The sequence below is a fragment of the Macaca fascicularis genome, chromosome 11, assembly GCF_037993035.2.
Source record: "Macaca fascicularis isolate 582-1 chromosome 11, T2T-MFA8v1.1".
Lineage (NCBI taxonomy): Eukaryota > Metazoa > Chordata > Mammalia > Primates > Cercopithecidae > Macaca > Macaca fascicularis.
Genome location: NC_088385.1, coordinates 33604704 through 33630738, shown reverse-complemented (window position 1 = coordinate 33630738; position 26035 = coordinate 33604704). Strand labels below are relative to the sequence as shown.

Here is a 26035-nt window from a genome sequence, read left to right as displayed (position 1 = left end):
GAGAGGGAGGCAGCCCTGATGAGGGTGTCCCTCTCTTTGACTCGGCCCACTTTTCCAGGATGCTGGAGGACACAGCCCTGGTTTTTCTGTTAGGCGCCTTTTGGTTCTGGTTTGGTGAGAGGGAGGCAGCCCTGACAAGGGCGTCCGTCTCTTTGACTCAATCCATACTACAGGACACTGGAGGATAGAGTACTGGTTTCTGGCAGGCCGGCCTCTCCATTAAGACTAGTCTCTCTCTCCTCTCTTTCTTTCTCGCTCTCTCTCCCCCTTTCCCTATCTCTTCTCCTTCTCTCGTTCAGGTCTCCCGGGACCTTCGTTTAGAATGAGAAATAAGAAAAATTGTTATGAACTCTGCGTGAATGTGTGCACGACTGAGGAATCCAGGGGCCTCTGGATCTGTGGGGTTTGAGTGGGCCCTCACCTGCGGTTCCGTGGCGACCTCATGAGGCTTAAGGCAGCATCCAACACAGCTTGATCTGAGCCATGGGTTTATACTGGCCTGCCAATGCTAAGAGGAGCCCAAGTCCCCTCGGGGGAGCGGCCAGGAGGGCATCTGACTGATCCCATCATGGGACCCCCCTCCCCTTGTCTGTCTAATAAAAACTGCTGTAATTGTTTGTATACCCTAGGATCTATTGTTTGCTTTATGTTCATTGTCTTGCGTGGTGTCTGTAGTCGTGTTTAGTGGTTGTCAAAGTTTCGTATGTCAGGTTGTTGATATTTCCCAAGATGTCTGGGCAAGAACTTCTTCAAGGTCCTTAGTGTTGATTTTTTATCACAGAAGGTTAAATTTCTTATCAATTGTTTAGGCTGGCCATCCCAGTCCTGCCTTTTCTGTCAGAAACAAATCAGGTGTTGTTACGGGAATGAGTGTGAAGAACATACGCCTGTTTGGGATTTCTGGCACCATGAAGGTTGCTGACTTTTAAATTGTCATACCCCATGTCCAAGTGACTGGGCCACCTCTAGACTAAACCGGTGATGGGTTCAAAATAGCCACCCCAAGGCCGGGTGCAGTGGCTCACGCCTGTAATCCCAGCACTTTGGGAGACCGAGGCGGGCGGATCACAAGGTCAGGAGATCGAGACCACGGTGAAACCCCGTCTCTACTAAAAATACAAAAAATTAGCCGGGCGCGGTGGCAGGCGCCTGTAGTCCCAGCTACTCAGGAAGCTGAGGCAGGAGAATGGCGTGAACCCGGGAGGTGGAGCTTGCAGTGAGCTGAGATCGCGCCACTGCACTCCAGCCTGGGCGACAGCGCGAGACTCCGTCTCAAAATAAAAAACAACAAAATAGCCACCCCGCAGACCTCCTTGCTCACCTCTTTTGTCATCCCATAACTTTTCCCGTGCCCTTAAATAGGGCACTGTGCAGAGAAACCTATGCCCATACCGCTTTACTTCATTTAGACTTTTATTCTATTCCTCTGTGGCTACTCTCCTACCTTAGGAAAGAGCTGAGTGGCCCTTTTCCTCCTCTCATCCCTACCCCTTACCCCATACACCTCGTTTTCTGGTGTCTCAGCAAGTTCAGTGTCTCCAGGACTTCGTTCTGCTCTCACTCCTCAAACCCTTAAAAGAAAAGGCTGAGTTTGAGCTATTTGCCTTTGAGTTGTGGAGACACCAAAAGTATTTAGGCTACAGATCCAGGGAAAGAGGGAGGACACCTAGGTCCATCCGGCCAAGGAGACCTCGGGTCGGCCTCTAGTCCTCCTCTCTCAATCTTAAAGCTAAAATGTAACCGTCATGTGGCAAGTGGTGTTAGCTATTGTCTTTCTGCTCCTTCTGGTTAAGTTAATTTTGTTCTTCCAATACTCCAGTCCCCAGGAAGTGAGTTTCTCTGTTGGTGTTGTGGACAGATATCCCTGCTCAAACCTTGTTAAACTGCCTCCAAAAATGGGAAATTCCTCTTCCCAGCCCTGTAAGGATTGGAGCCTCCTCCAAAGTACGTTGCAGAATTTTTCTCTAGGCTTCTCAGAGGATTATGGAGTCCGCCTTAAAAAAGGCAAACTCCGGACATTCTGCCAAGTAGAACGGCCAAAGTTCGGAGTCGGGTGGCCCCCAGTAGGGTCACTGAACCTCGCAGTTGTTCAGGCTGTGTGGCGGGTTGTTGCTGAAACTCCTGGCCATCCCGATCAGTTTCCCTACATTGATCAATGGCTGAGTTTGGTCAGAAGCCCCCCTCCATGGCTCCGCTCATGCGCCCTTCATAATTCTGCCTCCAAGGTCCTGTTGGGCTAGACCACACTTTCGGCTGGACCCTCAGCCGGTTTAGCTCCCCCTGTACTGCCTCCCTCTGAAGAAGAAGAGAGTCTCCCCAACCCAGTTCCACCACCTTATAACCGTCCTGCTCCCTTAGAATCTTCCCTCGTCTCCGCCTGTTGCCTCTGGATTGCAGCTGTGGCAGGAGGAAGTAGCCCTCGCTTCTACCACTGAGAGAAGCACAAGTCCCTCCGGGTGGTGAGTGCCCAGCCCATTCTTGGTTTATGTCCCTTTTTCTACTTCTGACCTGTATAACTGGAAGGCTCATAATCCTCCCTTCTCTGAAAATCCCCAGGTCTTGACCTCACTGATGGTGTCCGTGCTCCGGACCCATTGGCCCACCTGGGATGACTGTCAGCAGCTCCTTTGACCCTTTTGACCTCTGAAGAAAGGGGACATATCTGAAGAGAGGCCGGAAAGTATTTCCTCATCAGCCAATAGTCCTGAGGAGGAAGCTAGAGACCTTCTTGAGGAGGGTCTTTCCCTCTACCCGGCCTGATTGGGACCCGAATTCCTTGGGTGGGAAGAGAGCTTTGGACGATTTTCACTGGTATCTCCTTGCAGGTGTCAAGGGAGCTGCTGGGAAACCCATAAACTTGTCTAAGATGACTAAACTCGTACAGGGGCCTGATGAATCACCGGGAGCGTTTTTAACGCCTCCAGGAGGTCTATGGGACTTACACCCCTTTTGACCCCGCAGCTCCCGAAAATAGCCATGCTCTTAATTTGGCATTTGTGGCTCAGGCAGTCCCTGATATTAAAAGAAAACTCCAAAAACTGGAGGAATTTGCTTTTAGAGATAGCCAGCTTTTAGAGTCAGCTTTTAGAGATAGCCCAAAAAGTTTTTGACAATCGAGAGTTTGAAAAACAAAAACAATCTGCACAGGCAGCTGAAAAGGCCGCTGATAAAGTATCCAAAAGAAAAGCAAAAATCTTCGTTTTTGCTAAGCCTCCTGGTGGCTATCCAGAAGGTCAAGAAGGGAAGGCCCCCATCACAGAGGAATGGCCAGGAAACCTCGGGTCCCTACCAGAAGGGCAAAAGAGGTGAAGAGACTCCCCTAGAAAAGGACCAATGTACTTATCGCAAGCAGACTGGGCACTGGAAAAAGGAACGCCCACTAAGGCCAGAGGAGAAATTAGAAAAGAAAAAGGTCCTCATCCTCCTTGCAACGGAAGAGTCAGATGACTGACGGGGCCAGGGCTCCCTCGCTCTTGGCCCCCAGGAGCCCATGGTGGGGGGCCAGCCTGTATGCTTCCTAGTAGATACTGGGGCAGAGCACTCGGTACTGCACACCCCCTTGGGCAGTGTCTCTAATAAAAGAGTGGCTGTACAAGGGGCTACTGGAGCTATTTAGGAATATCCTGTCACACACTGATGAGAAGTGAGCTTGGGACAGAAAAGAGTGACATACTCATTTCTTGTGGTTCCAGAGTGTCCTTTTCCTCTCCTCAGATAAGACCTGCTCCATAAGTTACAGACCTCTATCTCTTTCTCAGCCCAGGAGGCTCACTTCATGCTAGGAAATACAGCACCCTGCACTGCCCAACTCCTGCTAACTACCCCTCTGTCGGAGGAATATCTTTTAGTTTCACCATCATAACCACTGGAACTTAATACTAATCCTCTCCTGTTGGACTTACAGACACTCTTTCCCCGAGTTTGGGCCGAGTCAAACCCTCCAGGACTGGCTAAACAACATCCGCCAGTGGTTGTACAACTCCTGGCCACTGCCTTGCTGGTCCAGGTAAAGCAATATCCTATGAATCACTGGGCTAGACAGGGGATTAATCCCCATATTCAATGACTATTACAAGCTGGCATACTCACACCATGTCAGTCCGCCTGGAATACTCCATTTTTCCCAGTCCAGAAACCCAGAATGAATGATTACCAGCTGGTACAGGACTTAAGGGAAGTTAACAAACAGACCATTACTGTCCATCCAACCATCCCTCATCCTTATACACTACTTAGCCTGCTCCCACCAGAACATATAGTATACACTGTCCTTGACCTAAAGGATGCCTTCTTTGCTATTCCTCTGGCCCCTAAGAGCCAACCAATCTTTGCTTTTGGATGGACAGATCCTAGCTCAGGAGACAATACCCAATTGACTTGGACTCGGTTACCTCAAGGTTTTAAAAATTCCCCCACCCTTTTTGGAGAGGCTTTCCAGCAGGATCTTATACCATTCCAAGCTAGTCACCCTAACTGTACTCTTCTTCAGTACGTGGACAACGTTTTATTAGCTGCTGGAACTATAGACAGTTCCCTGCAACATACTAGGGACTTACTTTATCTCCTTCAGGAGCTCGGGTATCGAGTCTCAGCCAAGAAGGCCCAGCTTTGTCTTCCCAGAGTGTCCTACCTGGGATACGAGATAAACCAAGGAAAAAGGGCACTCACCAGTGCCTGGAAAGAAGCCATCCTACGAATCCCCACTCCCACCACCAAGAGACAGGTACGTGAATTCCTAGGGGCCGGGGGATACTGTCGCCTATGGATATTGGGGTTCGTGGAGATTGCCAAGCCCCTGTACACTGCTACAGGAGGGAATGGCCCGCTAGTTTGGACAGACACAGAAGAACAGGCTTTTCAAAATCTGAAAAAGGCATTAACTGAAGTCCCTGCTTTAGCCCTCCCAAATATCCCAAAGCTGTTTCACCTGTTTGTCCACGAAAGCCAGGGAGTTGCTAAGGGGGTGCTTACTCAGACTTTAGGACCCTGGAGATGCCCAGTGGCCTATTCGTCTAAGGGGCTGGATCCTGTGGCCTCTGGATGGTCAAGTTGTCTGTGAGCCATAGCGGCAACAGCAAGCCTAGACCAAGAGGCTGATAAGTTAACTCTGGGCCAGAATTTAACCCTTACAGCTCCTCATGCCGTAGAGACTTTGCTATGAAGTGCTTTTGGCAAATGGATGTCAAATGCTTGCATCCTGCAGTATCAGAGTTTACTGTTAGATCAGCCTCGTTTGACTTTCTCTCCCACAAGCTGTTTAAATCCAGCTACTTTACTTCCTGATCCAGACTTCGCCACACCTGTCCCTGACTGTCAGGAACTATTAGAAACTCCAGAAACTGGCTGACCTGATCTCCAAGATGTGCCTCTGAAAAAGGCGGACACCACCATGTTTACAGACAGTAGCAGCTTCCTCAAACAGGGAGTACGAAAGGCTGGTGCAGCCGTTACTATGGAGACAGATGTGCTATGGGCCCAGGCTTTACCAGCAAATACCCTGGCATAAAAAGCTGAATTGATCGCCCTCACTCAGGCTCTCCAGTGGGGTAAGGATAAACGTATTAACATTTACACTGACAGCAGGTATGCTTTTTTTGCTGTACATGTACATGGAGCCATCTATCAGGAGTGCGGGCTACTCAGGAAAGACTATCAAAAACAAAGAAGAAATTCTAGCCCTGCTTGAAGCCGTATGGCTCCCTCAGCAGGTGGCTGTAATCCACTGCAAAGGACATCAAAGAGAAAACACAGCCGTTGCCTGTGGTAACCAGAAAGCTGACTCAGAGACCCGGGATGCAGCGTGACTTCTAGTCAGGCCTCTAAACTTGTTACCCACAGTCTCCTTTCCACAGCCAGATCTGACCGACAATGCCAAGTACTCAACAGAAGAAAAATTGGCTTCAGATCTCGGGGCCAATAAAAATCAGGAAGGTTGGTGGAATCTTCCTGACTTCAGAATCTTCATACCCCAAGCTCTCCAGGAAACTTTAATCGGTCGCTTGCATTCTACCACCCATTTAGGAGGAGCAAAATTGGCCCAGCTCCTCCGGAGCCGTTTTAAGATACCCTGTCTTCAAAGCTTAGCAGATCAAGCGGCTCTCCGGTGTATAACTTGTGCCCAGGTAAATGCCAAGCAAGGTCCTAAACCCAGCCCAGGTCACTGTCTCCGAGGACACTCACCAGGAGAAAGGTGGGAAGTTGACTTTACAGAAATAAAACCACACCGGGCTGGGTAAAAATACCTTCTAATACTAGTAGACAACTTCTCCGGATGGACTGAGGCATTTGCCACCAAGAACGAGACTGCCATCACGGTAGTTAGGTTTTTACTCAATGAAATCATCCCTCGATGTGGGCTGCCTGCTGCCATAGGATCTGATAATGGACCGGCCTTCACCTCGTCCATAGCTCAGTCAGTCAGTAAGGCATTAAACATTCAATGAAAGCTCCATTGTGTCTATTGATCCCAGAGCTCTGGGCAGGTAGAACGCATGAACCACACCCTGAAAAGCACTCTTACAAAGTTAATCTTAGAGACCAGTGAGAATCAGGTAAGACTCCTTCCTTTAGCCCTTCTTAGAGTAAGGTGCACTCCTTACTGGGCTGGGTTTTCACCTTTTGAAATCGTGTATGGGAGGGCGCTGCCTATCTTGCCTAAGCTAAGGGACACCCATTTGGCAGAAATATCACAAGCTAATTTGTTACAGTATCTACAGTCTCTCCAACAGGCACAAGATATCATCCAGCCACTTGTCCGAGGAGCCCATCCCAATCCAGTTCCTGACCAGACGGGGCCCTGCCACTCATTCCAGCCTGGTGACCTGGTGTTTGTTAAAAAGTTCCAGAGAGAAGGACTCATTCCTGCTTGGAAAGGACCTCATACTGTCATCCTCACCATGCCAATGGCTCTGAAGGTGGACGGCATTCCTGCTTGGATTCATCACTCCCGCATCAAAAAGATCAACAAAGCCCAGCAAGAAACATGGATCCCCAAGCCTGGGTCAGGCCCCTTAAAACTGTGCCTAAGTCAGGTGAAGCCATTAGATTAATTCTTTTTATTTACTTCTCTTGTTTGTTTTTGCCTGTCACGTCCTCTGTGCCTTCCTATTCCATTCTCCTCACCTCTTTCACGACAGGACATGTATTCGCAAACACTACTTGGAGGGCAGGAACTTCCGAAGAAGTCTCCTTTGCAGTTGATTTATGTGCGCTGTTCCCAGAACCAGCCGGTACCCACGGAGAGCAACGCAATCTGCCGGTCATGGGGGCAAGAAGCGTCAACTTTGCAGCAGGATTTGACACTCCGGGAGCCAGACTGGATGTGGGAGCTCCAAAGGTGCAGAAAAGGGACTCCAAAATGTTGACTTTTACCTCTGTCCTGGGAATCACCCTGATTCTAGCTGCTGAGATACTTACTAGTTTTTCTGCCCTGATTGGACATGTGTTACTTTAGCCACTTACTCTGAGGGATTAACCTGATCTTCAACTATTTCCATAAGTTGTGCTTCCCGTCCTAAGTTGTGTACTAGAAAAAATTGTAATCTTCTTACTATAACTGTCCATGACCCTAATTCAGCTCATTGGTATTATGGCATGTCATGGGGATTAAGACTTTATATCCCAGGATTTGATGTTGGGACTATGTTCACCGTACAGAAAATCCTGGTCTCATGGAGCCCACCCAAGCCCATCGGGCCTTTAACTGATCTAGGCGACCCTATGTCCAAAAACACCCTGACAAGGTCCATTTAACTGTTCCGCCACCATTCCTAGTTCCTAAACCCCAGCTACAACAACAACATCTTCAACCCGTCACCTCCTTAACCTCACCCAGGGTAAACTAGCCCAAGATTGTTGGCTATGTCTAAAGGCAAAACCTCCTTATTATGTAGGATTAGGAGTAGAAGCCATACTTAAAAGTGGCCCTCTGTGCTGTCTTGCACAACCCCGTGCCCTCACACTAGGGGGGATGTGTCTGGAAACGCTTCTTGTCTAATTAGTACCGGGTATAACTTATCTGCTTCTCCCTTTCAGGCTACTTGTAATCAGTTCCTGCTTACTTCCATAAGCACCTCAGTCTCTTACCAAGTGCCTAACAATAACTAGTTGGCCTGCACTTCAGGTCTCACTCGCTGCCTTAATGGGACTGAACCAGGACCTCTCCTGTGCGTGTTAGTTCATGTACTTCCCCAGGTATACGTGTACAGTGGACCGGAAGGACAACTTCTCATTGCTCCCCCTAAGTTACATCCCAGGTTTCGCCGAGCCGCCCTGCTCCTAGATCCCCCCTTAGCCGGCCTTAGCATACCTGGATCAGCAGCCATCAGTACGGCTGCCCTAGTTCAAGGAGAAACTGGACTAATGTCCCTATCTCAACAGGTAGATGCTGATTTAAGGAACCTCCAGTCAGCCATAGATATACTACATTCCCAGGTAGAGTCTCTAGCTGAAGTAGTTCTTCAAAACCGCTGAGGCTTAGATCTAATATTCCTCTCTCAAGGAGGTTTAGGCGCAGCTCTAGGAGAAAGTTGTTGCTTCTGTGCCAATCAGTCTGGAGTCATAAAAGATACTCTCCAAAAGGTTTGAGAAAATCTACATAGATGCCAACAAGAATGAGAAAATAACATCCTCTGGTATCAAAACATGTTTAACTGGAATCCATGGCTAACTACTCTAGTCACTGGATTAGCTGGACCCCTTCTCATCCTGCTATTAAGCTTAATTTTTTGACTGTGTATATTAAATTGGGTTCTTAACTTTGTAAAGCAACGCATAGCTTCTGTCAAACTTATGTATCTTAAAACTCAATATGACCCCCTTATTGTAACTGAGGAATCAACGATTTGATTCCCCAAATACACAAGTGGGGAATGTAATACCCAGCCTTGTTTTTAGACTCTTCCTTAATCACCTAGCCTTGTTTCCTCATGAATAGGCTCTCCCTTAGCTGAGAAAGCCAGATGAACTCCATTTGGCTCCTTCATTTACAAGACATCAAGGACTCCTTACCCACCCCCTTCCTCAAGGAGTTAACTTGTGTAAGCTGACTCTCAACATATCAAAGAGTTCAATTAACTGATAAGGTACTGAAGCAAGCAATGTACAAAGTTCCCAGGATTTCGCTCAAGAGATAACACCATAAAGCCTTGAGTTTGTGTCCGGCAGATCCCCCATACCTATCGCCTTATGATAGATTTAGATCCCCTGCACCTGGAACTGTTTGTTTCCCTGTAACCATTTGTCTTTTTAATTTTTTTGCCTGTTTTTACTTCTGCAGAACTCCTGTAACTAAGCTCACCCTCCCCTTTCCAAACCAAAGTATAAGGGAAAATCAAGCCCCTTCCTCGGGGCCGAGAGAATTTCGAGCGTTAGCCATCTCTCAGTCGCCGGCTAATAAGGGACTCTTAAATTTGTCTCCAAGTGTGGCGTTTCTCTAACGCACTCGGGTACAACACTGAATTATCGTTTTTAGAGAGGCAGTATGATAATTGTCGAACCATCACATTCCTAGTGAGTGGCGAAGAACCCTCTTCTGCTCTGCTCATGCCTCTCTAACTACCTGTAACACACCCTGGCTGGAGCCAGGAAGGTGTCTGAGATGCCCTCATTTTAGCTGCAACTTGGAGTGCCTCCATAAAGTTGCTGATGTTCCTTCTGGAGAGATATCCTTTTCATTGTCTTCTAAGGAAACTAGAAGAACTGTAAATTTCCCTGTAAGGAATAAAGAGGGAGGGGAGTGTTTCTCTCCTGCTGGAGGTGGGAGTTTCATTGGAGGTGTTTCATCATGGTGTGGTGAAAACATCAGAAGACTTCAGCTTGGCTTCTGACATAAACTATGCCCCTCACTAGCAACTATCCCCTGGGGAACTTGCTTAACTCTTGGGGCCTCTATTTCTTCACATGCAAAATAAGCTCAATAAAAATTAACATGAGAATCAAGAGATGAAATCTGCGCTAATAGATGTCAACTTTCAGGATCTCAGCCTGTTGTTTGGGCTACATCTTTTCACTTGAGGTCATAAGTGCATCTTATGGGTAGTAGAAAGTTGTAGGGGTGAGGGGTACTTGTCCACAGGTCTATGAATAATTGATTACTACTAACTGCAAACTCATATCACAGTCACATGTACCTTTTGTTTAGTTAATAGTGATAGAAAAGAAAAAAAAACCCAGCAAATTGATTTAGGCAGGGCTCTGTTTACCACCAGCCACATTTTTCTCCCACTTTACCATCAGATAGGTCTGAGAGTGGTCTATCTCTCTGAGCGGTCTCCTCAGAAATTGCCCTGGGGATTTCCTATCCAGGGGAAGAAGCTGGGATAGGTGGTCTCTTCTGGTCTCCTCCAGCCCTCCAAGGTAAGTTAACGCTGCACCTCTTAGTAAAACAGGAGACTTCCCTGATCCCCTGCAATCCTTTGCAGGATATGCCACAGGGGTGCAGCTTGTCTGGCCGCCACTCAAACCCCTTACAGGAGGGGGAGCACACAGACGGGCAGGTGCAGGAGCTGAGGTGAGTGCTTTTGGGCTTTGGCCCCATGGTGGCATCTAGGGGTGTGTGCCTATGACTCTCAGAGTCCCAGTGGGCATGCTACAGTGCTCTTTTAGCTCTACTGTCCGTAGACGGCTTAAGTGTTAACCAGCTCAGTGCCCTCTTGATACCTGGGTTCTTGTCTGCCATCCAGGAAGAATCAGGTCACACACAGACTTGAAGGATGGTGAATGCGGGAATTTTATTGGGTGATGGATGTGGCTCTTAGAGGGAAGGATGGGGAGCTGAAAAGGGGATGGAGTGGGAAGAGGATCTTTTTCTGGAGTTTGGCTGTCCCATGGCAGATCTCTCTGACTGTCCCCAGCTGAACTCCTCTCAACATTCAGATGCTCCTTCTTTTCTCTCCTTCTCCACCATGCCACTCTTCTGCTCCTCTGCTCTTTTGTTCATCTGCTTGTTTGCTTGTGAAGCCTGGGGTTTGGGGTTTATATGGGTACAGGATAGAGGGGTGTGGTGAGCCAAAAGGCAACATTTGGCTTGAAAACAGGAATGCTTGTTCCCATTCAGGGCTGTGGGTTTCCAGGCTTGGGGGTGGGGCCTTTGCTGGGGAACTGCCCTCTTCTACCCAGTATTTCCCTGTCACCTGTCTGTATCATTAGGACTATAATGTGCAGGGCAGCTGTATGGCCTGGAAGCACCTTGTTTCACAATCCTAGGAGCAAGGTCTGCTGTCTTCTGGGCCGCTTCCCAGGACCTCTGCCTCTCCAGGTTTGGCTTCCCAGTCCCTCACCAAAGCATTAGGTTCATTAACTCCCTGTTGTGGCTTCAGTTGGAGGTGGAGGATGGAGGTGAGGGAAGGCGCCTTCTAGCCTGGGTGTGGGGGCAGAAGGCACAAGGGGATGAGAACCCTCAGGACAGAAGAAGGGGTGAGCCAGTTGAGAGGTGGGTGCTGCCCTCACTTCTGCTCTGTACCCTACCTCCCTAAAGTGAATGGACTTACCCACTTTACCCTTGCCAACCTGAACAAAGAAAATGCCATTCACCTAGCTGTGAGGTGGGCTTTTTGTGTATGCATGAGAATGGACTGCCCGGCCACCACCCCAGGGTGCACAGAGGAGGTGTGGCATAGCCTGCTCTCTGGGCTCTGTCCTGAGGACAGACCTGGACAAGGGCCTTCACTTCTGACCCCTCCCAGCAGGGGAGGGGAGGGTGTAGAGCTAGATAAAACCAGTGTTTGCTATTTTAATTACCTCCCTCTAAGGGCATTTTCATATGAAACTTTGTCCTATGTTACATTAAGGGAGAGTGATTTTTAGAGGAGCTGGGGGAGGAGGCCCCAGGGGTTTTCTTCTCCCCACAGATACATCTATCAGTGAAATAAAACACAGCAAAGCATTCAGCACAATGCCCGGCACATCGTAAGTGCTCATTGAACATCATTAACACTCTCTTCCATTGCAGTTGGTGAAAACAACACTCAGGATGCTTCAGCTTGGTGAAGAAGAAAAATAAAGCCCAAGTTCTACCTCTGGGGCCTTGTCCTCCATGTGGTAGCTCAAGGCTAAGGGCAGCTCTGGCTCCAGGATTGCTTTTGCTCAGAATGGGCCAGCATGTCAGAAGTGGTGTTGCCTGCCCTCTGCCATTCTGCATATTCAGCTCCGCCCACTGTGCCTTTCCAAAGCATAGGCCATATTCCTATCATCCTGCTCCACCTGGAGGTCCCATAGCTTATCTGTCCTTCCAACTCTGGGGTGGTGATATAGTTTGGATCTGCCTCCCCGCCCAAATCTCATGTCCAATTGTAATCCCTGGTATTGGAGGTGTGGCCTGATGGGAGGTGACTGGATCATGGGGGTGGATTACTCATGAAGGTTTAGCACTATCCCCTTGGTACTGTCCTTGTGATAGTGGGTGACTTCTTGCAAGATCTGGCTGTTTAAAACTATGTGGCATGTCACTCTTTCTCTCTTGCTTCTGCTCTAGCCATGTGACATGTCTGCTCTCCCTTCACCTACTATCATGATTGTAAGTTTCCTGAGGCCTCCCTGGAAGCCAAGCAGATGTCAGCATCATGCTTCCTGTACAGTCTGCAGAACTATGAGCCAATTAAACCTCTCTTCTTTATAAATTACCCAGTCTCAGGTATCCCTTTATAGCAATACAAGGACAGACAAATATAGGTGGGCAGCCCTGAGAGAGCTCTGCCCCTCCCCTGTCTGAGTGGCTCAAAGCCAGGATCTTTTCCTGGTGCCCTCAGGGGCCTGAGGATAAAGTGGGCCCCAGCATGCAGGCTCTATAGGAAGAAAGATGGAGGGAGGCACTGCTAGGAAAAGGAAGAACACTTAGCTCACACCTCAAGAAGGTGTGACTAGATGAGCAGAAGCCCCTGTCCTAGGGGGGAAAATGTTCTATCCCAAGGCACATCCTGGCGTAGGAAGATTTGGAGCTCAGGTGGGATTCAGGCTCAGCAGGGCCTCAGGCTCACTATCCTTTGCTCAAAGATACTATCAAAATAAGATGTCAGGAACTTCTCAGCTGTGCCAAACAAAGGCCCAAAGGCCCAGCTGTCTACCATGAAGAGGAGGGACAGCCTTCTCTCTAGGGCCACACTGCCCTATATCGTACAGCCCGGGACCTTTCTTTCAAAGTTGGTTCTTTGCACCCTCAAAGCATCATCTCATCTGTTACTTTATTTGTGACTCAGGGGAAGCTTCTGAGTCAGGCAGGGCATGGGTTATCACAATTTCATAGAAAGGGAAACTGAGGCACAGGGTGGGCTAAGTGACTCGGGCTAGAGTGGAGGACAGCACTCAGATCTTCTTGGATCCAAACCAGACATCCTTCTCCCACATAAAACCCTCACCCTAATCTTAACACTTCTGTGGCTCCATGGGTTCCTCAGTGATTTTAGGAGGAAAAGTCCACAGCAATTGTGTTGGTGTGTGTTGCGTGAAGTCAGGGACCCCGAACGGAGGGACCGGCTGAAGCTGCGGCAGAAGAATATAAATTGTGAAGATTTCATGGACATTTATTAGTTCCCCAAATTAATACTTTTATAATTTCTTGCGCCTGTCTTTACTGCAGTCTCTGAACATAAGTTGTGAAGATTTCATGGACATTTATCACTTTCCCAATCAATACCCTTGTGATTTCCTATGCCTGTCTTTACCTTAATCTCTTAATCCCTTCATCTTCATAAGCTGAGGAGGATGAATGTCACCTCAGGACCTTGTGATGATTGCGTTAACTGCACATATTGTTTGTGGAGCATGTGTGTTTGAACAATATGAAATCTGGGCACCTTGAAAAAAAGAACAGGATAACAGCAATCTTCAGGGAACAAGGGAGATAAGACTTGGAGCCTGACTGTGCTGGTGAGCCAGGCGGAACAGAGCCATATTTCTCTTCTTTCAAAAGCAAATAGGAGAAATATCGCTGAATTCTTTTTCTCAGCAAGGAACATCCCTGAGAAAGAATGCACCCTGAGGGTAGGTCTATAGACGGCCCCCTTAAGGCAACCGCCTTTTAGGGTCAAAGCTGAAGGGATGAAATAAGCCCGGGTCTCCTGTAGTGCTCCCAGGTTTATTAGGATGAGGAAATTCCTGCCTAATAAATTTTGGTCAGACAGGTTGTCTGCTCTCAAACCCTGTCTCTTGATAAGATGTTATCAATGACAATGCATGCCCGAAACTTCATTAGCAATTTTAATTTTGTCCCATCCTGTGGTCCTGTGATCTCGCTCTGCCTCCACTTGCTTTGTGATATTTCATTACCTTGTAAAGTATGTGATCTCTGTGACCCACCCCCTATTCGTGCACTCCCTCCCCTTTTGAAAATCGCTAATAAAACTTGCTGGTTTTATGGCTCGGGGAGCATCACAGAACCTGCCGACATGTGACGTTTCCCCTGGACACCCAGCTTTAAATTTCTCTCTCTTGTACTCTTTCCCTTTACTTCTCAAGCCAGCTGAGATGCTTAGGAAATAGAAAAGAACCCATGATAAATATCGGGGGTGGGGTTTTCCTGCGATAGGTGTGCACGTGTGCCTGTGTGCGCATGTGCATGCCTGCATATGTGTGTGATGCCTTACTTGCTGAGGGAAGGGCAGGAGGGTTGGCAGTCTCTGATTTTTTGTCTCCATTTTGGATATTTTAGGTGCCACTCCTGAGAGAGCCAGAGAGCTGTAGTGTGTTAAGACAAGGGGTCTGAGGAGGAGACCTATGAAGTAAAGGTGATTGAAGACCCTGAGTCCCACAGGAAACCCAGCCTGTTCCCCACAGAGATGTGAGCTCTGCCCAGGCCAGTCACAGTGCTGGGAAGGGTCTGGGGGAGGCAGGGGAAGGTCCATGGAATTTCTCCTCTGGACATGATTTTGGGGAGAAGAAGAGATCAAATATTATAAAACATCTGCACGGCATGTGGCATCTCATTAGGGGGATGGGACCACCCCCATTACACACACACACAGACTCCCCTTCTTAGCTTGGTCTTTCCTCACCAGGAAAACTTTCAAGCATTCTTTTTAGGCTGTAACCAATAGTCATCAATATATTTTCCAGTAAGACTCAGTGCACACATACATATATTAACAATTAACAAATTTTTCATGCAACATCTTATAATAAAGTCCCAGAAAAGGGTATTGTTGGCAAATTTAGGGCTGAGATTTTTGTCCTTGCTGGAACTTTTGGAGTAGAGTGTTTAAACTGCAGACCTAGATCCATTAGAAGGTTGTGACATCAATTTGGTCAGCCCTTTAAAAGAATAGCATAGCATAGCACAATAGGAAATATCAGAGTGCATCAAAAGTCACAAATGTTAGTATTATGCGGTGAAACATTTGCCAAACATTCATTGCCAATATGTGTGTGTATCTAGAGAGTCTCCTTGTAAAATGCCTTGATGACAGTGGGTTACATTAAAAAACATTAAAGACACACTGTTTTCAGAAGCTTTCCTGAAAGTACTTTATATTGAGGAAGGACTAGCTTTTTAGGCTTGTGAAGAAAGGAAAGGTGTGGCTGGAGGTGATGGGAGGGAGGCCCTGGACCCCCCAGGGGGATGTGGGGAAAGGCTCCAGCCAAGCTAGGGCAGCATGTGACTTCCTGGGGTCCAGAGCTTTCTGCTCCAGAACTGGGTTGGAGGAGTAGCAGAGGTGTCTCCTGTCCCCCTGATGAAGAAAGAAGAATCTAGTGAATAAGGAAAAGCATGGAAATAGTAGAGATCAGGAGTTCTTGACAAATCCATCAACCACCCTGTGCCTTCATGTCCCCATCAACAAAATAGGATGGTGGGGGTGATAGACCTTCATGTTCCTGATGAAATGAAACGTAGTCAACATAAAACCAAAAGAAACATTGGAAGCTTCTTAAGAGATAACATTCTCTAAATTGATTTTTGGGGAATATTAATTCATATACAACCACCTATCCTGGAAGTCAGGAAAAGTGTACGCTTTAACCCATTTTGGCTGCTAGGTTGTGAATAAACCAGTCCCCATACTCAAGGAGGTTTTCCATACTCAAGGAGTTAGGAAGCTAACAGGGTCTCAGAAGACGAAGATAACATGGAGAGCTCTAACTAATTGCCCACAGGGTGGTACAAACCCCGAGGAGTACAGGCATTCAGAGAAGGTGGAGGGCAGGATAAGCTTAACATGTGTGATGCACAAGGTCAAACAGCTGGATGGGCAAGAGTAGGGGTGACATGTCTAAGAGGAAATATAATAGGGAGGGCTTGACTAATTGAGAATGAGAGCAAGGCAGGGAGGCATAAGAATGCGAGGTCTCACTCAACAAAGGCTGTTGCACATCTGTAAAGACTCAAAGTTACTGTGCTGTGCCAGGAACAGGGGTGGATTCACAGAAGATGAAGGCAGCAGTGTCTCCCCTCAGAAGTGGGGGCTGCACCAGGGACCAGCAAGTTGGTGGCTTCACCTGCAAAAGGAGGTTAAAAGGCAACTGTGCCTCTCAGACTGCAGGCCGACATACTAGGGATTGTGAAATCAAAATTTTAATGAATGAGAACAGATTAAAGTAGATTAGAACTTATCAGTGTGCAACGTAGTCACACTGGAAATTTAGCTACACAACAATCCATCCACCGACATAGAGAAATGGTCCAAGAAACTGCCAGCAACATGGTCAAGAGTAGGGAATGGCATCCAAGGAAAACATGTCAGGGAGATTCCCTGGATGGAATCCCTCTTGGCCTGGCTGGCTCCAGCTGAGACAGTGAAGCACAAGATTCCATTAGGTGCATCTGTGCATGATGGGAATGTGTCAAATATATTCTCACTGTGATGGTGACTGTGAGTCACCATCAAAAGACCCGGATGCCATTGACTTAATACCTCCCAAGCTTCCTTACAGTGCGTCTAGTTGCCGACTGAATGATTGTATGCTTGTTGTAGGCAGCTGCTTATGTGCCTTTGGTGATGAAAGGGTTGGCAGGGCAGGGAGAAATGGGGGGTGGCTGGTAAGTCTGGGTTAAAGTTGAGAGTAGTTGTGGCACATAGCAGCAGCACATGCAAACACAGGAGCTGAGGCCTTTCCTTGAAAGAACCTAATGGGCCTAGAATGTTTTCAACTCTCTTGATGCCTTTGACCTGAGACTGCCTTCACTGCCCCAAATCTGAAATGCAAGTTCATAGGACAAGCTGTGAGTGAGGAGCTGGAAACTCCCAATCAGCAGGTCTGGAGACATCTGTGATGCCGGGGACATGGCGGAATTTCCTGGGAAGGAAATGCATCAACCTGTGTGTAAGCACAATATGGCGGGGCAGGGGGAGGGTCTCTTCACTAAGGAAAAGAGCAAGCTGCTTTCTGGGGGTGGCAGCTGTCCCTTCGCAGTGGCATTTCTCAGCCTCCCAGAATGAGCCCCAAGAGTTCTCTGTTCCAGGCTCTCCTACTGGGGTGACAAAAATCAACAATTGACACACCCAGAAGAGGACAAGAGAAACATCCAGCAATCCCCGAAGATGGGCTCCCTCTGCTCTGCCTCACTATTAAACACACACCTTGCTTTCCAGATGTGGCCGGTGGTCCCCTCTAAGGGGACATTGGTCAGTGCTGAGGGATGATTGAGAGACCATGGAAACCTGACTCAAACAACCTCCCCAAAGTGAGTTGGGCAGATTTCCAAAGTGGTGAAACAGAATCCCAAAGGCAGGGTGTAGCCAGATGGGCCTTGGACATATGCTGCACAGTATGTCTCAGAGATAAGGTGACAGGGTGGGGAAAGGAGGTGTGTCTGGGGCCACAGACATTGCTTCTCGCACCCCAGCTGGGTGTGAGCCGTTTCAGGCTAGCATGCTCTTTCCCTGCCCTGTTCCTGGTTCTCTGGCTGGCTTTGCAGGTCAAAGGACCTCCTTCTACCTGGAATGTCTGAAGTGACAGAAGAATTTAGGGGGACACATCTCCCAGAAGATAGTCCTGCCCTGCATCTGCTTGACCCTCTGGTGGCTCATACATTTGGACAGGCTGCCAGCCACCACCCAGCAGGCTGGATAGTCCCCAAGATAAGGCACAAATCCCCGAGAGATCAGTCAGTCTTCCCTGTCTCTGAATGCTGGTACACCTCCTACCCCTGGCCCTAACAGCCCCTCGCTAGGGCTGCTCATTCTTCCTGTGCAGGCAAGAGCTTTAGCAAAGTGGTAATGTCACAGGGTGGATCTAGGAAATACTGCTCAGTAGGAACTCTTCCCAGGATCCCGAAGAATCAGCAACTGCAGGATCTGCCTGAGCTATCTTCTTGTGGTGCCATAGATGTCCCCTCATCAAACAGGCTTAAGCTGCAGGGCACCCATGCAGACAGAGTTTGAACATACTGGAAATTTAGCTGCACAACAATCCATCCACCGACACAGAGAAATGATCCAAGAACCTGCCAGCAACATGGTCAAGAGTAGGGAGTGGCATCCAAGGAAAACATGTCAGGGAGATTCCCTGGATGGAATCCCTCTCGGCCTGGCTGGCTCCAGGTGAGATAGTGAAATGCAAGATGCGAGTACCAAACATATTCTTGGTATTTAGGACTAACTCACTTAAAGAGTTATCTAAGATCATTCTATTAATTAACCCCAAGCAAGATGGGGTTAATAGAAGTCTAAAACCGAGGTCTAAACCTCAGTTTAGGCAGAGAGAACGGGAAGGCATTCAGCTGCTAATCAAAGCTCATAATCAGCATAAGATGACCAGTGTGACCCAATTGACTTCAAAGAAATGCACTGTTTTGCTTAGTCCAGGTGACACTGCCTAAAAAAGTATGATTTCCACTGGACTTTCCAAAATATTGAACATACCTTGAACATTTCCTAGATTTCCAGGGACCCAGGAGCCCCACGTTGGGACCATGATGAGCTGGGCTAGGGAGGTGGCAAACTATGGGGACACTGTGTGTGTTATTCTAAAAGATTTCTTTCTTTCTTTTATTATTATTTTTTACTTATTTTACTTTAAGTTCTGGGATACATGTCCAGAACGTGCAGGTTTGTTACATTGGTACATGTGTGCCATGGTGGTTTGCTGTACTCTAAAAGATTTCTAACAGTTGGTTTCCCCCATCTGTTCTCAGCCTGCTGGTAGGCAAGAAAGTCATCTTTATTTTGTACTCCTCTTTATCCCTTTCTCCTCCCTCCCACATAGGCGGTGATCTTCCCGTTCTCTCTGCCTCTCAGAGCTGGGCTTTCCCCACACAGTGTTGCTCTCTCCAGGGAGCACATCTCATCAGAGCAGCTGCCGCTGGGGAACCTCTGCCAAGGTAGGTCGTCAAGGCAAGCAAGCCTGGTCCCTGCCCTCATGATGCTCAAGAACATGCTGGGACAGAGGACACGATATGTAAATAGTTTGATTAAAATATAGTGTGAGACTTAAACTATGGGTCAATGACAACCTGAGCTAGAGGTTGGTGGGGCATTGTTAATGGCCCGATTAATTGTAAAAATTAAAGCAGCGAATACTAGTTTGGTCTAGCTCTGTGCGATGTGCACTATACTTCTTCACAGACCTTATTTTGCTTGAACCTCACACCAACCCTGTAAGATAGATTGATATAGAGGGTATTTGTGTTCTGGTTTATAGAAGATACAGGCATCACGATTCTCTATTATACTGATGAGAAGACCAAGAGTGAGAGAATTCACAGCTGCTAGGTGACAGGGCCAGGGCTGAAATGCAGATTATCTTAATTCCACTCAACCACAGCTTTCTGAAGTTAGAGGAGAAGCAGGCCACATCAGATTGACATAAACATAAAATATATTTTGAGATGGTTGAAATTCATGCCAGGTCTGATGAGGTAGGATTGAGATGGGTGAAAATGATGGCATGTGAATCCCAGGTGGGTGGAACTAGCTGGAAACAACAGCTGCAAAGCAGTGGTTGCTCAGAAGCAGGGCCCTGCCTTGCTTGGCACCAACCACTCCCAACAACTCACACTATTTGTGTGTCCACAGGCATTTTCAGCGGTAGCCTCAGCCCTTCAGAGAAGCCATCCCCCTGCCTCATTCCCAGGTCATTCTCCACCAACCCCTGCCACAGCCCCCAGCCCAGGCAGGCCTGGCAGCTGGTTCCCACCCTGTGCTGGAGGTAACTGAGTCTAGCAAGAACCTCACCAGCAGTGTCCTGTCCAACCACTGCAGCTCCTGTGCTGAGGAGACCACCCCCTGGCATAGGGATGGCAGCACAAAGCAGAGAGCCTGGCCTGTGTTCCCCATGGTGGGTAGCCAGGCTGGGACCCTAGGAGGCAGTTCCACAGCAGTGCCAGCAGCCTGGTGCGGTGGTACATGACTCCTTATCACACAGCAGACAGGGAAGGGGGAGGCCATGGGCAGCAAGGGGACTTGGCATGGGGAGCAGAGAGGGAGAACCTGGCTCTTTCCAAACTGAGTGTATGTCAAGCCTCTGAGCCAGAAAGACCCTCCCTTCCCTCTCAGGGCTACAGAAGGACAGCTGGCGCTGGAAAACAGGACCACACAAGATGTTACTGGCTCCCTTAAGGCTGGGCCTAATACAGACAGAGAAAAAAGCTACTGAGAAAAGTATCCCTGCCATAGGCCAGTAAACCTCAAGAAAGGCCTTGGGGCTCCATCGTATGAGCCAGCCATGTGCTGTGATTGCACAAAATGCAAACGTGAGTTTGGACTGGATCTATGCAAACAGAGGGTCAGCATCTGTGGTGCTCAACCCTGACTGCTCATAAGAATCACTTGTGGCACTTTGGAAACCCATGACAAGTGAAACTGACATTTTTAAAAGCCCTTTGATGATTCTGATGCACAGCCAGCTTGAGAGCCGCTCGTCTAGAACAAGAGAGCTTTCAGTTCCACTGTACTCTGCCTGGTGAGAGCATCTAGAGCATCCTGGCACCACATTTTAAGGGACCTTCCACAAACTGGAACAAACCCAAAGAAGGATGATCAGGATGGCAAGGTCCCTAGGAACCATTTCACAGGAGAACTGGGTGAAGGAATTAGGTAAACCAGGAAAGGAGATGACTTCAGAGGCTGTGCTGGGCATCTCCCACCTGCAATGGGAGGCATGGGGAAAGGGTCACAGTCCTGGAGCAACTAGCTCAATGGACAGGCGGGGACATTTCAAGTCACATGAGGAAGACATTCCCAACTGAACTCTCCCAAAACGAGGGGGCATTTCCTAAAAAGTAGCGAGCCTCCCATCACTAGACATATGCAAGCAGAGATGGTGCCCATCAGTCATTAGGCTGTCATGCAGGAGATGGGAACTTAAACGAGATGGCTTCGAAGGTCCCTTGAAACTCCAAAACTCTGATGCTTCACGTGGCCTTGTTACTGTCATGCGCGTCCATGTGACGAGACCACCAAACAGGCTTTGTGTGAGCAACATGGCTGTTTATTTCACCTGAGTGCAGGCAGGGTGAGTCTGAAAAGAGAGTCAGCGAAGGGAGATAAAGGTGGGGCCGTTTATAGGATTTGGGTAGGTAAAGGAAAATTACAGTCAAAGGGCGTTGTTCTCTGGCAGGCAGGAGTGGGGGTCACAAGGTGCTCAGTGGGGGAGCTTTTTGAGCCAGGATGAATCAGGAAAAGGAATTTCACAAGATAATATCATCGCTTAAGGCAAGGACCGGCCATTTTCACTTCTTTTGTGGTGGAATGTCATCGGTTAAGGCAAGGCAGGGCATTTGCACTTCTTTTGTGATTCTTCAGTTACTTCAGGTCATCTGTGCGTATGTACGTATGTACGTGCCAGTCACAGGGGATGCATGCAAATCACAGGGGATGCGATGGCTTGGCTTGGGCTCAGAGGCCTGACAGTTACCCTTTATTCATTTCACAGACCTCTCCTGAGCACCTACCAGGTGCAGGCGCTGTTCTAGGTGCAGGGACACAGCTGAGAAACAGGCCTCTGCTCTAGTGACTCACATTGTGGTGAGGAGGGACAGATAATAAATAAACACGTACGCAACAGGTCAGGAAGGGGCAGGAGCTCCAAAGTAAAATTAGGCAGCATCAGGAGAGAGTGATATGGGTTGGGAGCAAGACGAACAGACACCTGGGAGGAGCTGTGCCAGGTGCGCTCTGTGGCTTCCTCCCTTCCTTTGTCTCGGGAGCTTGTTTTCCCGTAGCCAGGCATAAAGCGGCCAGCAGGGAGGATGGAGACGTTTTAGGGGTCGCCTGCTGGCCTTTCCGAGCAGATGCATGCATGGTGTTTGCATGCATACTTCTGGATCCTCACCCCAGGAAACACAGCCAACGGGCTATGGGCAGTGGGCTCGGGGCTGCAGTTTCAGCAGGGAGAATGAAGGTTTCTTGGGAAGAATAATATGAAAGGCATCAGAGAGGAGAAGAGAAGCGCAGGCTGGGATAGGCCTAGGAAGCAGCAGGGCAGGCTCCCCCGTCCCTCTGTGAGGCAAGTCTTTATTTGATGACGGCTTTCAATACCCAAGGCAAAACTCTTCTCTGGCCTACACATCCCTAATTCTTCGGTTGATGCTCCCTCTCTGCTCATTTCCTACAAGCACCCCTCACAACCCCTCACACGTGCGCGCGCACACACATGCACTGGCCCGCGAAGTTCCGCGTCAGAAGCCCCTTGCTGCCACCCTCTAGAGGAGTCAAGCTCCAGTGACAATGTTCCTTTGATTCTTCATGGCCTCCAACCCCGCCCCCTAGGTTTTGATTTCAAGACTGGGGCAATTTGCTCAAGACCCCGAGTTCACAGGAGTTCAACACAGAAGCTGGCCTCCGCCTGTGATGTTATGCCCAGACCGTTTATTCCCCGAAGAAGACCACCAGAGTCCAGAGTCAAAGCTAAGCAGCAAGGATCTTTATTACAGGTTGGAACCTGGAACTCTCCCTCGCTGGTGAAACGAGACGGGCAGGAGAGCTCCCCCACTCAGCTCCGAGCAGTGTTATATAGTCTAAGAAAAGTGGGCATAGAGTTATTATACAAATCAGATATATGATTGGCTAGTGTTTGAACAAGGCGATTTGGCTAACTATGATTGGTTCCCGCCATTTCTGATATTTTGGTTCAAACTTTGAGGCGGGAGAACAGGTTTATGGCAGCAAGAGTTTATCTTACTTAAACACGTCTTGTGACCTTGCCTCAGAACTTACAAAATCTCTGGTATGTGCAAAACAAAATCTCTGGTACGTGCAGAAAACCAGGTACTCACAGAAATTACGAAATCTCTGGTATGTGCAAAGATTAGAGAGCAGAACAAGGGTGTAGCGGGTGGGGGGCGGGTACACATCTATCTTTGTGTCCTTTCAGTGACAGGACAGGAGACGAGGTAGAGTGCGAGGCCCACAAAGTCCTCAGCGGGGCGCCCCGCAGAGCCCTGCAGACGCCCTCTTGCCTTTCGTGAACTGCCGGGACCTGGCCAATGCCGGCAGGGGCCGGCGCAGAAGAGCCTGGGAGCTGCGGCCCAGGGCGGCGAGTGCGGGGGAGCTGCGGGACTGCAGGGTCCGCTCGGCAGCCTGTAGTCAGGGCGCCGGGGCGTTAAGCTTCAGATTTACTTCAGTGTTCCTAATCGGCTTGTTTCAGAAGTGCTCACTGTTCTCGCCACCTGAAGAACCGCATTTTCATGTATTTGTATTGGGACAAGAGGTAGAGTCCGATGTGTAAAGGGCCTGCTTTGAGGGAAGAAAGGCCGCAGCCCGGGATGAGTCCGCAGAGACGGCGGGTGACTAGGAGGCAGGAGATCAGGGACGGAGGGGAGGGCAGAGGCGCCTGCCGGTTACTGGCACTGCAGGCCCTGCGCCGCGAGCCTGCGGCTGCCTCTGGGGACCGAGGAGCCCGGCTTCCTGCGGCGCTCAGCAAAAGGACCGGAGAGCAAACGGGTATCTTTCAACTCGGCTTGTAATAAAAGCATTTGCACATATCCTGTATGAGCCTCCCTGTCTCCAGAGAGCCAGGGCCTGTGGATTTGGAGAAGGGAGCGGGGCAGAGCTTCTCGCGAGGACCCCAACCCAGCCCACAGAGGGAGGAAGAAGCAGCCGAAGCCGCGGAGCTCCGGGAGAGAGTCGTGAGGGCTGGGGCCCAGGGTAGCAGTGCAACTCACCCCAGACCCGGGCACAGCGGCGGCTGCCCGGCCACCTCCGCCCGCCCGCGACGGGATCACTTGACCTACACCCAGCACGCGGAGCTCCAGCCCAACAGCTGGGCAGGCAGCGGAGAAAGGAGCTGGCGCCGCCCACAGGGAAAGGGCGCCAGCGCCCACAAATGAACATGTGCTGAGCTTCTGTGGAGCGTTCTTTTGTTTTGTGGTTTGACACTTTCCTTGCAGTTTTTGTTTTTTTATTTGTTTTGGGCTTTTTAAAATTTTATTTTAGTTTAGTTTAGTTTTTATTTTCCCAGGGGGCAAGAGAGGAAGAAGAGTGTTTACAAAGTCCTGTAGCCACCCACCTAATTTTCGCTTTTGCCAATGTAAACTGGGTTTGGTTTTCTTGTATTATTTAAATGGTTGTGGTTTCCTTTATCCAGGGAGGGTTCAATAGAAGACCGTGTTGGAGAATTACACCAAGTATTGTGTATGCCCCAAAATTTGTTATAAATCCCTTAAGTAGTAATCCGTTTTTTTTTTTTTTTTCTTTTTTTTTTCTGGCTTTGTTTGGTTTTCTAATGTAAAGGTAATTGGCAATGCACTTGATATATCTTGCACGATATGGGTAACTGAGTTGGGTTCCTTTTTATCCTGCGTGTATAGGTGGGTGTGGGAGGGAGGAGCATGGGTGAATCTTTGTGTGTGTTACATATGTGTGTATGTAGTAGGTTGTGTACCTATATCCAAATGTATATGCACCCATATCGTGTGCCCACGGCACCTGTGAGTACACAATCCCCGTTTTCTGGTTTAATTGTGTGGAGATCTAAATCTGGGACCGTTTGAATACAAAAACAGACCACTGCCTCTACTTCTAAGGTGGTAATCTGTAACTCTTTGCATTTCTGTCCCACAAGATAATGCAAAAACAATGCGATAATATTCACTTAAAAAATATAGTTGTGAGTTCCTTTGGCATTAAAACTATTTTAAAAAAACAGAGAAATTTAAGGGAAAAACTCAAGAAGGCATTTTGCTTCAATATATCTCATGTAATTTTTTATTACTTTTATGTTTCTGTTGAAGAAACTTAAATTCATGTCAGTTTCAGTATTTTTCACATTTGTTTTAATGGAGTTACAATTGTGCCAAGTGAATATGATTATATTTTAATTCACTTCTTGTGTATTTTGCTGCATGTAAATCATTTTGTATTTGGAGTGTGACACGGGTTACTTCTGAACACTTCAAGTGCTTTTCTCTATGTGATTGAGGGAAAGGGAATGATTTTTCTTTTAATTTGTACAATGAGCAAAGGTATTGTTGCAGTCTCACTAATGCATTTTAATGTAGCAGTTTCTCATTGTTTGAACTAGTACCCAGGGTTCTTTGTCCTACATCCAAGAAGATTAAGGAACGTGGCTACAAGGGTGAGGTTGGAGCAAAAGTTTAATAAGCTAAAGAAGAAAGCTCTCTGCAGCAGAGGGGAGTCCAAGTGGATTGCTGGGTTGCAGCTGATTGCAATAAACTTCTATATGAAACTGCTCTCCTCCCTGTAACTGTTTTAGTAACTTTTTACCAGTAAAACTGTCTGTGCAATTGCCCTTATCTTATGCAGCTGTAGGTATGGCTCTAGGCAAAGCACCACTTCTCTTGTTTATATAACTGTGGGTTTGTTTTAGGTAAGTCCCCCTCCTCCCGTGCCAGTTTCCATGGAGCCCACCGTGTATATGCCTGAAAAGGGGAATAAACTTTTTCCTGGGAGTTTGTTAATTATACAAAGAACAAAGGGCTTCTCTGCTGGACTCTGTCTGATTATCTGCGTGCAGGTGCAGCCTGAGGTTTTTCCCATGTTGTTTTATTTTTTCCTGTTGCTGTGACTTTTGAGGCAGGCTGCTTTTGCAGTCCGAGTATTCCCCAACTGATTTTTTCCTTTCCTTCTCCCTCAGTATCACCAGTGTAAGTCATTATTCTGGTATCTGCAAACAAGTTAGGACATTACTGCTTTGCGTATCTTGTGTT

The 26035-nt window shown here is 48.2% G+C and overlaps 1 protein-coding gene across 1 annotated transcript; it reads left to right on the top strand.

Moving 5' to 3' along the window:
* The first annotated feature begins 1745 nt into the window (after positions 1–1745).
* On the top strand, positions 1746–25554 carry LOC107126666 (uncharacterized). The gene is made up of 6 exons (XM_074007690.1): positions 1746–1759; positions 2789–2825; positions 3905–4006; positions 4571–4723; positions 6729–7031; positions 7137–25554. The coding sequence occupies exons 1-6, from the start codon at positions 1746–1748 to the stop codon at positions 7362–7364; spliced, it is 837 nt and encodes a 278-aa protein (XP_073863791.1). The 3' UTR covers positions 7365–25554.
* The last annotated feature ends 481 nt before the right edge of the window (positions 25555–26035 follow it).

What these genes read in the sequence shown, in the direction of transcription:
- LOC107126666 (XM_074007690.1), top strand. An exon ending in TCACTGGTATCTCCTTGCAG is followed by an intron (nt 2,826 to 3,904) that starts GTGTCAAGGGAG and finishes TTGGACTTACAG; the next exon opens with ACACTCTTTCCCCGAGTTTG. An exon ending in CTCCCACCACCAAGAGACAG is followed by an intron (nt 4,724 to 6,728) that starts GTACGTGAATTC and finishes TCTCTCCAACAG; the next exon opens with GCACAAGATATCATCCAGCC.